The sequence below is a fragment of the Salmo salar genome, chromosome ssa01 (assembly GCF_905237065.1).
Source record: "Salmo salar chromosome ssa01, Ssal_v3.1, whole genome shotgun sequence".
NCBI classification, from domain to species: domain Eukaryota; kingdom Metazoa; phylum Chordata; class Actinopteri; order Salmoniformes; family Salmonidae; genus Salmo; species Salmo salar.
This window is the reverse complement of record NC_059442.1, coordinates 18,970,967-18,989,146: the sequence shown is the minus strand read 5'-3', so window position 1 is coordinate 18,989,146 and position 18,180 is coordinate 18,970,967. Positions and strand designations below refer to the sequence as shown.

At 40.6% G+C, this 18,180-nt stretch overlaps 1 protein-coding gene across 3 annotated transcripts in view; it reads right to left on the bottom strand.

Moving 5' to 3' along the window:
- The window catches only part of ush2a (Usher syndrome 2A (autosomal recessive, mild)), a 436,139-nt gene that overhangs the window by 185,904 nt on the left and 232,055 nt on the right, over positions 1-18,180 (bottom strand). For all 3 annotated transcript variants that reach the window (XM_045714834.1, XM_045714836.1, XM_045714830.1), the window contains 3 exons: positions 6,238-6,400; positions 5,856-6,003; positions 916-1,067 (listed from right to left, as the gene is read on the bottom strand). In XM_045714834.1, the coding sequence (XP_045570790.1) occupies positions 916-1,067; positions 5,856-6,003; positions 6,238-6,400 (463 nt within the window). The remainder of the gene's footprint in view (positions 1-915; positions 1,068-5,855; positions 6,004-6,237; positions 6,401-18,180) is intronic.

The following is an 18,180-nucleotide window of genomic DNA, read 5'->3' as shown; positions in this document are numbered from 1 at the left end:
CAATTCATCAAACTAACCGCATGTAAAAAGTGCTTTTACAGACAGTTCAAAAATCCCTGCCCCTCTACCTCCCCTGCCCCTCTACCTCCCCTGCCCCTCTATCTCCCCTGCCCCTCTACCTCGCCGGCCCCTCTACCTCCCCGGCCCACTGCCTCTCTACCACCCCCTCTATCTGCCCTGCCCCTCTACCTCCCCTGCCCCTCTACCTCCCCTGCCCCTCTATCTCCCCTGCCCCTCTACCTCCCCTGCCCCTCTATCTCCCCTGCCCCTCTACCTCCACTGCCCCTCTACCTCCACTGCCCCTGTACCTCCACTGCCCCTCTACCTCCACTGCCCCTCTACCACCCCCTCTACCTCCCCTGCCCCTCTACCTCCACTGCCCCTCTACCTCCACTGCCCCTGCTATCTTCCTTTCTCCTCTAGCCCCCTCCCCTCTGTCCCTCCTCAGCCCGTGCAGTGCAGTGTTGGCAGTGCTGCGTTTAGCCATATTGGCCCAGCCCATCCCAGGCCCTGACTCCCTGAGTGGCATTTCTCCCAAATGTCATCGTCACCAGACGGCCATTTATTGAACCCTAGAATCAATCACCTTTATAATGCCTGCCAGATGACACACACACACACACACATTCACAACGCCTCACACACACACTCAGGCAAACATAGCCGCACGCACACACACGACAGCAGCATTATCATAATGCAAATGTGCCGTACACAACTAAAGGCTTAGCGCATAGACACCACGTGTAAGTGTGTGTGCGTGACAGTGAATGTGTGTGTGTATATTCATGTGTGTATGTGTGTGTTTGTATGTGTGTGTGTGTGTGTGTGTGTGTGTGTGTGTGTGTGTGTGTGTGTGTGTGTGTGTGTGTGTGTGTGTGTGTGTGTGTGTGTGTGTGTGTGTATGTGACTCACCAGTGGTCCCAGGGCACAGCCCTGTGCGGTGCAGGCCTGTACTCTAAAGCTGTGTAGACTCCAGGGAGACAGGTGGTCAACAGAGAACCATAGGGAGGTAGAGTTCTGGACCAGCACACCGTTCATCCACACTCCATAGCTGCTGATCACTCCTAGAGGAGAGGAACACACACACACACACATGCAGACACACACACACACCCTGTCAGTAAACCAATCACAAGGAATTATCCTAATGTTATTACAGCCACATAAGGAAACAGCATGTCTCTTTTTCCTCCATACAGGGCTCAACAGACCATGTTTGTGGTAAGAACTTATTCTGTTTTAATTATGCGTCTGCCCAGAGAAAACCATTTCACGTCTGTGTAAAGAAATTGACAGTAATACATCTCCACACTTAAAATGTCCCATATTCAGCTGTCGTGCATCCAAAATGCCATCCTATTGCCTAATTAGTGCACTACTTTTGACCAGAGCCCCATAGGGCTCCATAGCTCCGTAGTGCACTAAATAGGGAATAGGGTGTCATTTGGGCTGCAGAGCTGTGAGAGTGTTGTAATAAGCCCAGGTTGATGTGGAGCCTAATACATAACAGGCTCATTCTCCTGCTTGTCTCCATGTTTCCCACACTTTAATCCCCAGTAGGATTAGCCAACAAATCCCCAGGAAAATTGGGAAAAACTCCTCCAGACTTCTAGTGGTGTGGAACCAAGCCTATCGTATGGACTCCATATTGACTCCACATTATGAGCAGCCAGACGAATAGTACAACGCATTCTTTGAGAAGAATTAAAGCCTTTTGAAGGAGTTTTAAGTGCAAGATAATCGGGTAATTGTGTTGAAAGTTTTTTTTCATATTAAATGGCTGTCAGATTAGCAAGGCTGTCATTTATCACGTCTAATAGGCGTGGAGGGTTTACAGAGCCAAATGCTCTCACACTATAATATACACACTATATTATACAAACCATATTATACACACTATGTTATACACACTATAATATACACACTGTAATATACACACTATATTATACACACTATGTTATACACACTATAATATACACACTATATTATACACACTATATTATACACACTATATTATACACACTATATTATACACACTATATTATACACACTATAATATACACACTATATTATACACACTATATTATACACACTATATTATACACACTATATTATACAAACTATATTATACACACTATGTTATACACACTATGTTATACACACTATATTATACACACTATATTATACAAACTATATTATACACACTATGTTATACACACTATAATATACACACTATATTATACACACTATAATATACACACTATATTATACACACTATATTATACAAACTATATTATACACACTATGTTATACACACTATGTTATACACACTATATTATACACACTATATTATACAAACTATATTATACACACTATGTTATACACACTATAATATACACACTATATTATACAAACTATATTGTACACAGTATGTTATACACACTATGTTATACACACTATATTATACACACTATAATATACACACTATATTATACAAACTATATTATATACACTATATTATACACACTATATTATACACACTATATTATACACACTATGTTATACACACTATATTATACACACTATATTATACACACTATATTATACACACTATAATATACACACTATATTATACACACTATATTATACACGCTATAATATACACACTATATTATACACACTATATTATACACACTATATTATACACACTATGTTATACACAGTATGTTATACACACTATATTATACACACTATGCATTATACACACTATATTATACACACTATATTATACACACTATAATACAGACACTATATTATACACACTATATTTTTCACACTATATTATACACACTATAATATACACACTAATTATACACATTATATTATACACACTCTATTATACACACTATGTTATACACACTATGTTATACACACTATATTATACACACTATGTATTATACACACTATATTATACACACTATATTATACACACTATGCATTATACACACATCTTACACATCACAAACTAAAATATACACACTATATTATACAAACTATATTATACACACTATATTAAACCCACTATATTATACACACTATGCATTATACACACTATATTATACACACTATGTTATACACACTATGTTATACACACTATATTATACACACTATGTTATACACACTATATTATACACACTATATTATACACACTATGTTATACACACTATATTATACACACTATATTATACACACTATAATATACACACTATATTATACACACATCTTACACACCACACACACACTTTACACATCGTACACACTATAAACACACTGAACATGTGAAACTGTGTATTCTAAAGGCTTTTATTGAGATAACAAAACTGTGAGGTTTTACTGAGCATTAAAGACATGCTCCGCAACTTTGGCTACTACTAAGTATTTTTAAAACCTCCCACTTTGGACTGAATGTGTCAATGTGTAGTTCATACATGCATAATCTATGAGCAGAATTACCGCAAAATCTTTGTACCAATCACGGATTGTGCCATTAGAATACAAAACACAATATATTAGGTAGGGTCTAATATAACTGCATTTTTTGTCGATAAAATATAATGGTCTATTCTAAGCACTAAGGTTAAAAGAGGATATGAACATTGTTTCCAGAGAAAAGTGATATATTGTTGGTATCTGGAAGTGTACACTCATGTTCTATTTTCAACTCATGAGTTGAATGGGAGTCGATTCAAACATTCTGAATGGAGCTCAACTCTGATGGGAAGGTTACAAAAAGTAGTGTGATCTTTGATAAAAATGTATTTATTTGGCAGACAAATACAATTAAAGTGTTTGAATAAAACAATGTATACATTTGTTAGACATCAACATTTTCAGCACGAAAGCGAACATATTTATTTTGGAAATATCTTTTTGCTGTTAAAGTAAGAGTATTGATTACCATACAATTTTGTCAAGAACAAATTAAGAGCGAGTTTCATTTTAAGCTGTGTATTTTCTCCTAAGAACATGTACCAAGCCATAACGTGACTGCACATAGTTTATGATCTTTCTACTGTTGTCAAGAAATACAGACATCGTTGTGGACACGTGTTGCTACAAATGGCATTCCTCCTACCAACAACTAGATTTCCTATCTAACTCAGAGCAAGCTTACGTGTGATGTTTTGTTGTATACCATACATTGTTCTGATAAGAGTGTCTACTAAATAACTGATCGTCAGCGTTCGTACCTGAGCTATGTTACACCTGTTATAATACATCAAATCAAAAAAAGGTGAACTTTACGAAATAAATAATGTCTGATTGTGTACGTGCTTTTTATGCATGTGTGTACGTGCTTAATATTTGAGTGCGTGAATGAGGTAGGCAGCTCTCTCCTATGTGTTCCCAGCCTGCAGTTCACAGCTTCAGTCAAAAGAGAGCACTTGCCATCCACTTAAAGAAGCAGCAAGCTCTTACCAACTCTCTCTCTCTTTCTCTCGATCTATCGTTCTCTCTCCCCCCTCTCTCTTGCTCTCTCTCTATATATCTCTCTCTCCCTCTATCACTCTTCCCTCTCTCTCTTTCTCCCTCTATCACTCTCTCTCTCTTTCTCTTTGTCCCTCACTCTGTCTCTCTCCCTTTCTCTCTCTCTCTCCCTCCATATTCACAATACTTTTACAATCACTTATCTAAAAGTGTCTGTGACGTGTGCAGCATTCCAGAACAGATGTTGAGTGCTGTGACTAGCCTCCCTCAATTTTGGTAAACATCTCCCATTTTTGCACTGTCAAAATGTCCCTGTCAGTGTGTCGAGCTGGAGGAGTGCGTAGAAATACAAAGCGTGTGTACCTCAGTATGTCATCCCTGTCCAACTTCCCCTCCACCTATGATCCTTTAATTGACCAACTAGTTTGGGTACAAGATTCTCTGGTCTGGTGAAAGCAAGATTGAACTCTTTGGCTTGAATGCCAAGCGTCACGTCTGGAGGAAACCTGACACCATCCCTACGGTGAAACATGGTGGTGGCAGCATCATGCTGTGGGGATGTTTTTCAGTGGCAGGGACTGGGAGACTAGTCAGGATCAAGGGAAAGATGAACGGAGCAAAGTACAGAGATCCTTGATGAAAACCTGCTCCAGAGCGTGACTTCAGGCTGGGGCGAGGGTTCACCTTCCAACATGACAACGACCCTAAGCACACAGCCAAGACAACGCAGGAGTGGCTTCGGGACAAGTCTCTGAATGTCCTTGAGTGGGCAAGCCAGAGCCCGGACTTGAACCTGATCAAACATCTCTGGAGAGACCTGAAAATAGCTGTGCAGCAACGCTTCCGTCCAACCTGACAGAGCTTGAGAGGATCTGCAGAGAAGAATGGGAGAAACTCCCCAAATACAGGTGCGCCAAGCTTGTAGCGTCAAACCCAAGAGGACTCGAGGCTGTACTCACTGCCAAAAGGTACTTCAACAAAGCACTGAGTAAAGGGTCTGAATACTTATGTAAATGTGATATTTCAGTTAGTTTTTTTTTTATAAATTAGCAAACATTCGTAAAAAACGTTTTTTTCTTTGTCATTATGGGGTATTGTGTGTAGATTGATTAGTTTTTTTATTTATTTTTGAATCAATTTTAGAATAAGGTTGTAACCTAACAAAATGTGGAAAAGTCAAGGGGTCTGAAAACTTTCCGAAGGCACTATATATCTAGTACATATAATATGAATTTATATAGCCAATAGTAAACAATTAAGAATTTTTCCTCTGTCACGCTAACCAATTATCAATTGTTCCTCATTCCCACCTCACCCCCCTCTCCCCCATTTCACCTCATCATAACCCTTCTCCACCTCTTTACCGTTGGGTGTGTCTGGGGGTGTCCAGGTAATGTTGAGGGCATGGGGGGAGAGAGGGGTGACGTAGGGGGCAGGGATGTTTTCAGGGGTGCTCTCCTCTGTGTGAGCCTCGCTAGGGGGGCTGAAGGAACAGCCTCCCCCCGTACACGCCTAAACACATGGGAAAACACACACACACACACACGTATAAACATGCATACACACAGGAAACAAGGTTTACAAGACAAAGGTGAGTGTTTCGTTTGGACACAAAAAGGTATGTATAGATATAATAACATTAATACTTTTAATAATAACATTTGATAATGAGATATTAAATGTAACACATGCCACAGTATAATGTAATCCTCATATATAACTGAGAGTGTACGTGTGTGTACTCACAGTGACAGTGAAGCTGTAGGTGGTGCCTGGTGTCAGGTTACGGAGGGTGTGGTCTTCAAACAGTTCTGAGCTGTTATACACACACACTGGCTCCTCCCCTTCTACTGACAGGTACACACTGTAGAACTCTAACACCCCATTCACCTGCTCAGGACGAGACCACCTGGAGAGGGAGGGAGGGAGGGAGGGAGGGGAGGGAGGGAGGGAGGGAGGGAGGGAGGGAGGGAGGGAGGAGGGAGGGAACTTTTATTAGCGCTCGGGGAATGGAAATTATAGGTTATTTGGAGGTTTTTGAATAACTTCCTTAAAACTTTCACTGAATGTTTCAATAAGACTTTTAATAACGCTACTAGATTATTTTGGGTAAACTTTTTGTGTTACTTCAAGCACAGATAGGACACCTGGAAATTATTTTCCTTAGGCGTTAATCATGAAAACACATTTCTTTTTTTGTGACACAGCATCAGTGAGATTCAAACCTATAACTTTCTGTTTTCTCTCCATGGAATTAATCCAGTGCGCCACCAGGATGGAGCTAGCGTGCTATGCTTTTTTATGCATATACAGCTGCTCATTTCAGTCTATTCAAACAGAGCCAATTTTAAATTAAACAGGCACTCATTAAGATCAGGTGTGGCCGATTAGTGGGTGCGGACAACACACCTGAACACACTTAATAAGATAGAGGGTTTTGTTGATGCTGAGAACAATATATATAACATATATAATACATATATATAATATAATATATATATATATGTTTTTAATTACATTCTTAGAACATTCACTGAATGTTAATAAAGTTTCCTTGTGTTTTTTTATGGAAAGTTTTCACGTTCTGAGAATGGAATGCATGTTTTTAAATAACATTCTTAGAATGTTCTCTCGATGTTACTAAAGTTTCCTTGTGGTTTTTATGGAAAGTTTCCTAACATTCTCAGAACAATTTGAGAACATGACTTAAATAGAATAAAACCATGAAGAAACATGTGGGAAACATTATACTGAAGTACTGAAATTCCCACAGAAGAATGTTGTTATTACTATAAATTTGCTAAGAATGTTCCAAAGTACCATTCCCGGAAAGTTGTATGCAAAATAACCATAGGACAACCACACTCTCACCAACATATAGTTCTCAGAACGTTATGTGCTAGCTGGGTAAATATAGAACAGAGGACACCTCTATCTGAGGAGGGACCAAGGAGAGAGAGAGACAGAGACTTGTGATGCTCTTTATTGAGACATCTTATTTTTAAAATGTAACTAGGCAAGTCAGTTAAGAACAAACTCTCGGTTAGTGGCCCAACACTCCAACCACTACGCTACCTGCCGCCCCGACTGACTTAAAACCACAACAAAACCTCAGTGAAATCTCACCCCATAAAAAACTGCACCAACTCAACACCAAACCACCATACACAGTACACGTACCAAACCGGACACACATATTTTTCTTTGTTATTAACAATAATTCATTTCCCAAACATTACTGGCATTTATGTGCTCTTGTTCTAATTGGCCCACCCCCCCATTGAAGGCCACTCCGTTAGGAGCACTTACAATTCTAATTGGCCTAAGACCCAATAGGCACCACTCCTTAGGACCACACATTTTTCTAATTGGCCCAGGGCTCAGGAGAGACCCCGCCCCCCTAGGACCACCTTCAATGTGAGCCATTTTGAGAAGTGATGAATGTATTCAGTGGTTGGTATGACTGATGAGTGTGTTACTGTACAATTAGCCTGACTAACTAATCTATCACATTACTCAGCTCATGTATACTGTGTCGATAGTGGCAGTAATTCATTCTATCATTGTAGGTAGTGAAACCAGAGAGTTTTTATTCAATGATTTTATAATTTATTTAAAAATAGGGCTGTTTAGAAACAACTCAGGAGAAAATACAGAGCAAACACATCATATAGGCTAATATAAATGTGAAATTGACACCTATTAAAAACTACAGTATATTCATTTCAAAGGGTAACAAAGTGAGATTTTGCCATTTCAAAAACTATATCTGATGTGTGTAGTGTGTACTGTAAGCGTGCGCTGGACAGAAAAGTGTGCGTGCTGGCCTGTGTAGGTACGCGTGTGCTGGCCAGGCGAGGGCAGGGGGGAGAGGAGAATGTTTTCTGCTGATATTGTTTTGTGCATATCCAGCAGGCAGGCCTCTCAACCTTTCTCACAGGCAGATTGCAACACAACAAAAGAATATTGAACACGTATGATCCCTCCACCTTGCCTATTAGGATTCTGCTAACAAGGCAGTACCTCTCAGCTCACAGGCCACAGCTACAGCATCAAAGGAGAGAAACAGAGAGAGAGAGAGATATAGCATTTTTAACGTCAAATTACAGCAAAACGACTCTTTTTTCTCTCTCTAATCTCTAATCCCTCTCAATTTCTTTCTGTCATCACTTCTTTCTTTCACCAGTCTCCCATTGGAAAATAGAATCTCTCTGGCTTTGTGTGTGTATGCATGGGTGTGTGTACTCCTTTGTCCTCTATGTATTCTCCTTGTCCTTTTACTAGGGGTGTGACAAATACAGAAAATGTCTTAACGTTAAAACACACATTTTTTGTTATCTGTTCTCCATTAAAACAAGAAGAAGAATTAACAAAATACCACGTGAATTCACTGCTGCTGCTAGCAACGGTGTGGGTCTCTCGGTATGTCTCCTTCAGATGGTAAAGCATTGCACCTGGACTACCATTACTGTACAACTTCAGTAAAGCATTGCCTATCATCAATGAGTAGGCTAGGGTATTCTACACTCAACAGACTGAAGACTGAACACACTCACATTATTAGTGAAGAGGTAGAGCAGGTGAGCTAGCGCAAGGCTGTATCGCATTAGTGGAAACCAAGAATGTTCTCAGGGCAGGTCTGCCGGTTTTGACTAGCAGAAGTGACTTTTCGTAGCAGGTAGGAGAACTTACGCAGCAGGTTAGGACAATTAACGTGGCAGGTTAAGAGAATTCGGTTAAGGTTAGGAAAAGGTTGGGGTTAGCTAAACTTGTCCCAGACGACACGACAACCAGGCCTTCCCTGAGAACTGTCTTGGTTTCCACTAGTGTGATGCTGCCAGTGCAAGGGAGAGAGAGGAAGGGGCAGGCAGAAAGAACCGTGGAGTATTTATACCCCTTGACTTATTCCACACTTTGCTGATACAGCCTGAACTCAAAATTGATTAAATATATATATTTTCTATTTACACGCAATAACCGAAAATTACAAAGTGAAAACATTTATTTAGACATTTCTGCAAATTGATTGAAAATAAAATACAGAAATACCTAATTTACGTAAGTATTCACAACCATGAGTGAATACATGTTAGAATCACCTTTGGCAGCAATTACAGTTCTGAGCCTATATTTAAATTTGTTTAACTAGGCAAGTCAGTTATGAACAAATTCTTATTTACAACAACAGCCTAGGAACAGTGGGTTAACTGCCTTGTTCAGGGGCAGAACAACAGATTTTTACCTTGTCAGCTCAGGGATTTGATCTAGCAACCTTTCGTTTACTGGCCCAACACTCTAACCACTAGGCTATCTGACGCCTCTAAGAGTGTTGTCCATTATTCTTTTCAAAATTCTTCAAGCTCTGTCAAATTGGCTGTTGATCATTGCTAGACAAGCATTTTCAAGTCTTGCCATAGATATATTTTCAAGCAGATTTAAGTCAAAACTGTAACACGGCCACTCGGAAACATTCACTGTCTTCTTGGTAAGTAACTTCAGTGTTGATTTGGCCTTGTATTTTAGGTTATTGTACTGCTGAATTCATCTCCCAGTGTCTGGTGGAAAGCAGACTGAACCAGGTTTTCCTCTAGGACTTTGCCTGTGCTTAGCTCCATTCCATTAATTTTTTTATCCTGAAAAACTCCCCAGTCCTTAATGATTACAAGCATACCTGTAACATGATGCAGCCCCCACTATGCTTGAAAATATGAAGAGTGGTACTCAGTAATGTGTTGTATTGGATTTTCCACAAACATGACACTTTGTATTCCGGACAAAAAAATGAACTGCTTTGCCCCATGTTTTGCAATATTACTTTAGTGCCTTGTTGCAAACAGGATGCATGTTGTGGAATATTACTTTAGTGCTTTGTTGCAAACAGGATGCATGTTTTGGAATATTACTTTAGTGCCTTGTTGCAAACAGGATGCATGTTTTGGAATATTACTTTAGTGCCTTGTTGCAAACAGGATGAATGTTTTGGAATATTACTTTAGTGCCTTGTTGCAAACAGGATGCATGTTTTGGAATATTACTTTAGTGCCTTGTTGCAAACAGGATGGATGTTTTGCAATATTACTTTAGTGCCTTGTTGCAAACAGGATGCATGTTTTGGAATATTACTTTAGTGCCTTGTTGCAAACAGGATGAATGTTTTGGAATATTACTTTAGTGCCTTGTTGCAAACAGGATGCATGTTTTGGAATATTACTTTAGTGCCTTGTTGCAAACAGGATGGATGTTTTGCAATATTACTTTAGTGCCTTGTTGCAAACAGGATGCATGTTTTGGAATATTTATATTGTTTACAGGCTTCCTTCTTTTCCCTCTGTCAAATTAGGTTAGTATTGTGGAGTATTACAATGTTGTTGATTCATTCTCAGTTTTCTCTTATCACAGCCATTAAACTGTAATTGTTTTAAAGTCACCATCGGTTTCCTTCCTCTCCAGTAACTGAGTTAGGAAGGACACCTGTATCTTTGGAGTGACTGGGTGTATTGATACACCAGTGTAATTAATAACTTCACCATGCTCAAAGGGTTATTCAATGTCCGTTTTTTTTACCGATCTAGCAATAGGTTCCATTCTTTGCGAGGCACTGGAAAACCTCTCTGGTCTTTGTGGTTGAACCCGTGGTTTTAATTCACTGCTCAACTGGGGGACCATACAGATAATTGTATGTGTGAGGTAGAGAGATGAGGTAGTCATTCAAAAATGATGTTTAACACTATTATTGCACACAGAGTGAGTCCATGCAACTTATTATGTGACCTGTTAAGCACATTCTTACTCCTAAACGTATTGAATCTTCCCATAACAAAGGGCTTGAATGCTGATTGACTCAAGACGTTTTAGCTTTTCATTTTTTATTAATTTGTACAACTTTTGAAAAACATTATTCCACTTTGACATTATGGGGTATTGTGTGTAGGCCAGTGACACAAAATCTAAATTGTATCCATTTTAATGTCTTCCATGCCTCGCAAATTCACCAAAGTAGCTTAAAGTTTGCCTCTTCCTCTCAGAAAATAATGTTTTGTGATAACTGCACTTTGATATTAAATTAATGTTGTTTTTTGGTTATTAATTTTTCTAAATGTTAAGGATCCCAATGTCGTGTAACGGTTTTAATGTTCAACCCCCTACCTTTTACCTTGTGTGGTCATCAGTAAAGTGCTGACATTTCCCTGAGAGAGAGATCAGTGTTTCTCACCCTAACCTGCCGGCCTCACTCTCCCTCTGACACACTGTCTGCATAAACTTTTCTGTATTCTGATTTATTCATTCACCCTCTGCTGTTCTCTTCTCCACCCTCTCTCCGGTGTGTGTCGCACTGCCCTCCTGCTGTGGGTCTTAAGTGATGGTGGCCAGGGGCTCTAATGGCACACACACTCTATAATATAGAGACTCATACAGTCTCTCTCTCTCTCTCTCTCTCTCTCTCTCTCTCTCTCTTTCTCTCTCGTTGGAGGACAGTCAATGCCATGTAGTCTGAAGCCATCTATCTACCTATAAGCCCACAGTCTTTCTAAAGGTGTCATATTCAATGACATGGAGAGTTGTTTATGGCTATAATACCCTTCTCAGAGATACACACATACACACACACATCCCTATGCTGTACCTCAGTGGTGTGTATGGAGCAGTTACACACCTATTCTTATACAGAATCTATAAACAACATCTCCACTTTGAGGATCATAGACATTCAAGATACTTGTATTATTATGTAGTAACATAGGTGGTGCAGTTATATGTATGTGTGTGTGTACGTGTGTAATATATACTGTAACTACTGCTGTATACACCTTTTCTATTAATATACTTTGCCTTTCGGAAAGTATTCAGACCTCTTGACTTTTTCCACACTTTGTTAGGTTACAGCCTTATTCTAAAATTGATTAAATAGTTTTTTCCCTCATCAATCTACACACAATACCTAATAATGACAAAGCAAAAACAGGTTTTTAGAGATGTTTGCTCATTTATATAAAATAACAAAATGGAGATATCACATTTATATAAGTATTCAGACCCTTTACTCAATACTTTGTTGAAGCACCTTCGGCAGCAATTACAGCGTCGAGTCTTGTTGGGTATGACATTACAAGCTTGGCACACCTGTATTTGGGGAGTTTCTCCAATTCTTCTCTGCAGATCCTCTCAAGATCTGTCAGGTTGGATGGGGAGTGTTGCTGCACAACTATTTTCAAGTCTCTCCAGAGATGTTCAATCGGGTTCAAGTCCAGGCTGGGCCACTCAAGGACATTCAGAGACTTGTCCCGAAGCCACTCCTGCGTTGTCTTGGCTGTGCGCTTAGGGTCGTTGTCCTGTTGGAAGGTGAACCTTTGCCCCAGTCTGAGGTCCTGAGTGCTCTGGAGCAGGTTTTCATCAAGGATCTCTCTGTACTTTGCTCCGTTCACCTTTGCCTCGATCCTGACTAGATTTCCAGTCCCTGCCGCTGAAAAACATCCAAACAGCATTATGCTGCCACCACCATGCTTCACCGTAGGGATGGTGCCAGGTTTCCTCCAGACGTGACGCTTGGCATTCAGGCCAAAGAGTTCAATCTTGCTTTCATGAGACCCGAGAATCTTGTTTCTCATGGTCTGAGAGTCTTTAGGTGCCTTTGGCAATCTCCAAGCCGGCTGTCATGTTCCTTTTACTGAGGAGTGGCTTCTGTCTGGTCACTCTACCATAAAGGCCTGATTGGTGGAGTGCTGATGGTTATCCTTCTGGAAGGTTCTTTAGAGCTCTGTCAGAGTGACCATCGGGTTCTTGGTCATCTCCCCGACTAAGGCCCTTATCCCCCGATTGCTCAGTTTGGTCAGCTCTAGGAAGAGTCTTGGTGGTTCCATTTAAGAATGATGGAGGCCACTGTGTTCTTGGGGCCTTCAACCCTGCATAATCCTGTCTCAAAGCTCTATGGACAATTCCTTCAATATCATGGCTTGGTTTTTGCTCTGACATGCACTGTCAACTGTGGAACCTTATATAGACAGGTGTGTGCCTTTCCAAATCACGTCAAATCAATTGAATTAACCACAGGTGGGCTACAATCAAGTTGTAGAAACATCTCAAGGATGATCAATGGAAACACAATGTACCTGGCCTCAATTCTGTCACATAGCAAATTGTCTGAATAGTTATGTAAATTTGGTATTTCTTATTTTTAAATTTGTATACATTTGCAAACATTTCTAAAAACCTGTTATCGCTTTGTCATTATGGGGTATTGTGTGTAGATTGCTGAGGGAAAAAAACTATTTAATCAATTTTAGAATAAGGTTGTAATGTAACAAAATGTGGAAAAAGTCAAGGGGTCTGAATACTTTCCCAAGTCACTGTATATATATTTATTCCGGATTTTGCTCGCTCTGATATTTCTTAATTTCAAGATTTGTTTATTTTTCTGGATTATGTGTGTATTGTATTTTTTGTATTGCTAGGTATTACTGCACTGTTGGAGCGAGAAACACAAGTATTTTGCTGCACCTGCGAAAACATCTGTGTACACAAAAAAAATAAACTTTGATTTGATTTGTGCAGTGCTAGTAGAGATGTGTGTGTACTACTCAGTAGAGGTGTGTGTACTACTCGGTAGATATGTGTGTGTACTACTCAGTAGAGATGTGTGTGTACTACTCAGTAGAGATGTGTGTGTACTACTCAGTAGAGGTGTGTGTGTACTACTCAGTAGAGATGTGTGTGTACTACTCAGTAGAGATGTGTGTGTGTACTACTCAGTAGAAATGTGTGTGTACTACTCAGTAGAGGTGTGTGTGTACTACTCAGTAGAGATGTGTGTGTACTACTCAGTAGAGATGTGTGTGTACTACTCAGTAGAGATGTGTGTGTACTACTCAGTAGAGATGTGTGTGTACTACTCAGTAGAGGTGTGTGTGTGTACTACTCAGTAGAGGTGTGTGTGTACTACTCAGTAGAGATGTGTGTGTACTACTCAGTAGAGGTGTGTGTGTGTACTACTCAGTAGAGGTGTGTGTGTACTACTCAGTAGAGAGATATGTGTGTACTACTCAGTAGAGGTGTGTGTGTACTACTCAGTAGAGAGGTGTGTGTGTGTTTACTACTCAGTAGAGGTGTGTGTGTACTACTCAGTAGAGGTGTGTGTGTGTACTACTCAGTAGAGATGTGTATGTACTACTCAGTAGAGAGGTGTGTGTGTTTACTACTCAGTAGAGGTGTGTGTGTACTACTCAGTAGAGATGTGTGTGTACTACTCAGTAGAGGTGTGTGTGTACTACTCAGTAGAGGTGTGTGTGTACTACTCAGTAGAGAGGTGTGTGTGTTTACTACTCAGTAGAGGTATGTGTGTACTACTCAGTAAAGGTGTGTGTGTACTACTCACTAGAGGTGTGTGTACTACTCAGTAGAGGTGTATGTGTACTACTCAGTAGAGATGTGTGTTTACTACTCAGTAGAGGTGTGTGTGTACTACTCAGTAGAGGTGTGTGTGTACTACTCAGTAGAGATGTGTGTGTACTACTCAGTAGAGAGGTGTGTGTGTACTACTCAGTAGAGGTGTGTGTGTACTACTCAGTAGAGATGTGTGTGTTTACTACTCAGTAGAGATGTGTGTGTGTACTACTCAGTAGAGATGTGTGTGTTTACTACTCAGTAGAGGTGTGTGTGTACTACTCAGTAGAGGTGTGTGTGTGTGTGTACTACTCAGTAGAGGTGTGTGTGTGTGTACTACTCAGTAGAGGTGTGTGTGTACTACTCAGTAGAGGTGTGTGTGTACTACTCAGTAGAGATGTGTGTTTACTACTCAGTAGAGGTGTGTGTGTACTACTCAGTAGAGATGTGTGTGTACTACTCAGTAGAGATGTGTGTGTGTACTACTCAGTAGAGATGTGTGTGTACTACTCAGTAGAGGTGTGTGTGTACTACTCAGTAGAGATGTGTGTGTACTACTCAGTAGATATGTGTGTGTACTACTCAGTAGAGGTGTGTGTGTGTACTACTCAGTAGAGGTGTGTGTGTACTACTCAGTAGAGATGTGTGTGTACTACTCAGTAGAGGTGTGTGTGTGTACTACTCAGTAGAGATGTGTGTGTACTACTCAGTAGAGGTGTGTGTGTGTACTACTCAGTAGAGGTGTGTGTGTGTACTACTCAGTAGAGGTGTGTGTGTACTACTCAGTAGAGGTGTGTGTGTACTACTCAGTAGAGATGTGTGTGTACTACTCAGTAGAGATGTGTGTGTGTACTACTCAGTAGAAATGTGTGTGTACTACTCAGTAGAGGTGTGTGTGTACTACTCAGTAGAGATGTGTGTGTACTACTCAGTAGAGATGTGTGTGTACTACTCAGTAGAGATGTGTGTGTACTACTCAGTAGAGATGTGTGTGTACTACTCAGTAGAGGTGTGTGTGTGTACTACTCAGTAGAGGTGTGTGTGTACTACTCAGTAGAGATGTGTGTGTACTACTCAGTAGAGGTGTGTGTGTGTACTACTCAGTAGAGGTGTGTGTGTACTACTCAGTAGAGAGATATGTGTGTACTACTCAGTAGAGGTGTGTGTGTACTACTCAGTAGAGAGGTGTGTGTGTTTACTACTCAGTAGAGGTGTGTGTGTACTACTCAGTAGAGGTGTGTGTGTGTACTACTCAGTAGAGATGTGTATGTACTACTCAGTAGAGAGGTGTGTGTGTTTACTACTCAGTAGAGGTGTGTGTGTACTACTCAGTAGAGATGTGTGTGTACTACTCAGTAGAGGTGTGGGTGTACTACTCAGTAGAGGTGTGTGTGTACTACTCAGTAGAGAGGTGTGTGTGTTTACTACTCAGTAGAGGTATGTGTGTACTACTCAGTAGAGGTGTGTGTGTACTACTCACTAGAGGTGTGTGTACTACTCAGTAGAGGTGTGTGTGTACTACTCAGTAGAGATGTGTGTTTACTACTCAGTAAAGGTGTGTGTGTACTACTCAGTAGAGGTGTGTGTGTACTACTCAGTAGAGATGTGTGTGTACTACTCAGTAGAGAGGTGTGTGTGTACTACTCAGTAGAGGTGTGTGTGTACTACTCAGTAGAGATGTGTGTGTTTACTACTCAGTAGAGATGTGTGTGTGTACTACTCAGTAGAGATGTGTGTGTTTACTACTCAGTAGAGGTGTGTGTGTACTACTCAGTAGAGGTGTGTGTGTGTGTGTGTGTACTACTCAGTAGAGGTGTGTGTGTGTGTACTACTCAGTAGAGGTGTGTGTGTACTACTCAGTAGAGGTGTGTGTGTACTACTCAGTAGAGATGTGTGTTTACTACTCAGTAGAGGTGTGTGTGTACTACTCAGTAGAGATGTGTGTGTACTACTCAGTAGAGATGTGTGTGTGTACCACTCAGTAGAGATGTGTGTGTACTACTCAGTAGAGGTGTGTGTGTACTACTCAGTAGATATGTGTGTGTACTACTCAGTAGAGGTGTGTGTGTGTACTACTCAGTAGAGGTGTGTGTGTACTACTCAGTAGAGATGTGTGTGTACTACTCAGTAGAGGTGTGTGTGTGTACTACTCAGTAGAGATGTGTGTGTACTACTCAGTAGAGGTGTGTGTGTGTACTACTCAGTAGAGGTGTGTGTGTGTACTACTCAGTAGAGGTGTGTGTGTACTACTCAGTAGAGATGTGTGTGTACTACTCAGTAGAGGTGTGTGTGTGTACTACTCAGTAGAGGTGTGTGTGTACTACTCAGTAGAGAGATATGTGTGTACTACTCAGTAGAGGTGTGTGTGTGTACTACTCAGTAGAGGTGTGTGTGTACTACTCAGTAGAGGTGTGTGTGTGTACTACTCAGTAGAGGTGTGTGTGTACTACTCAGTAGAGAGATATGTGTGTACTACTCAGTAGAGGTGTGTGTGTACTACTCAGTAGAGAGGTGTGTGTGTTTACTACTCAGTAGAGGTGTGTGTGTACTACTCAGTAGAGGTGTGTGTGTGTACTACTCAGTAGAGATGTGTATGTACTACTCAGTAGAGAGGTGTGTGTGTTTACTACTCAGTAGAGGTGTGTGTGTACTACTCAGTAGAGATGTGTGTGTACTACTCAGTAGAGGTGTGTGTGTACTACTCAGTAGAGGTGTGTGTGTACTACTCAGTAGAGAGGTGTGTGTGTTTACTACTCAGTAGAGGTATGTGTGTACTACTCAGTAGAGGTGTGTGTGTACTACTCACTAGAGGTGTGTGTGTACTACTCAGTAGAGGTGTGTGTGTACTACTCAGTAGAGATGTGTGTTTACTACTCAGTAGAGGTGTGTGTGTACTACTCAGTAGAGATGTGTGTGTACTACTCAGTAGAGAGGTGTGTGTGTACTACTCAGTAGAGGTGTGTGTGTACTACTCAGTAGAGGTGTGTGTGTACTACTCAGTAGAGATGTGTGTTTACTACTCAGTAGAGGTGTGTGTGTACTACTCAGTAGAGATGTGTGTGTACTACTCAGTAGAGATGTGTGTGTGTACTACTCAGTAGAGATGTGTGTGTACTACTCAGTAGAGGTGTGTGTGTACTACTCAGTAGAGATGTGTGTGTACTACTCAGTAGATATGTGTGTGTACTACTCAGTAGAGGTGTGTGTGTGTACTACTCAGTAGAGGTGTGTGTGTACTACTCAGTAGAGATGTGTGTGTACTACTCAGTAGAGGTGTGTGTGTGTACTACTCAGTAGAGATGTGTGTGTACT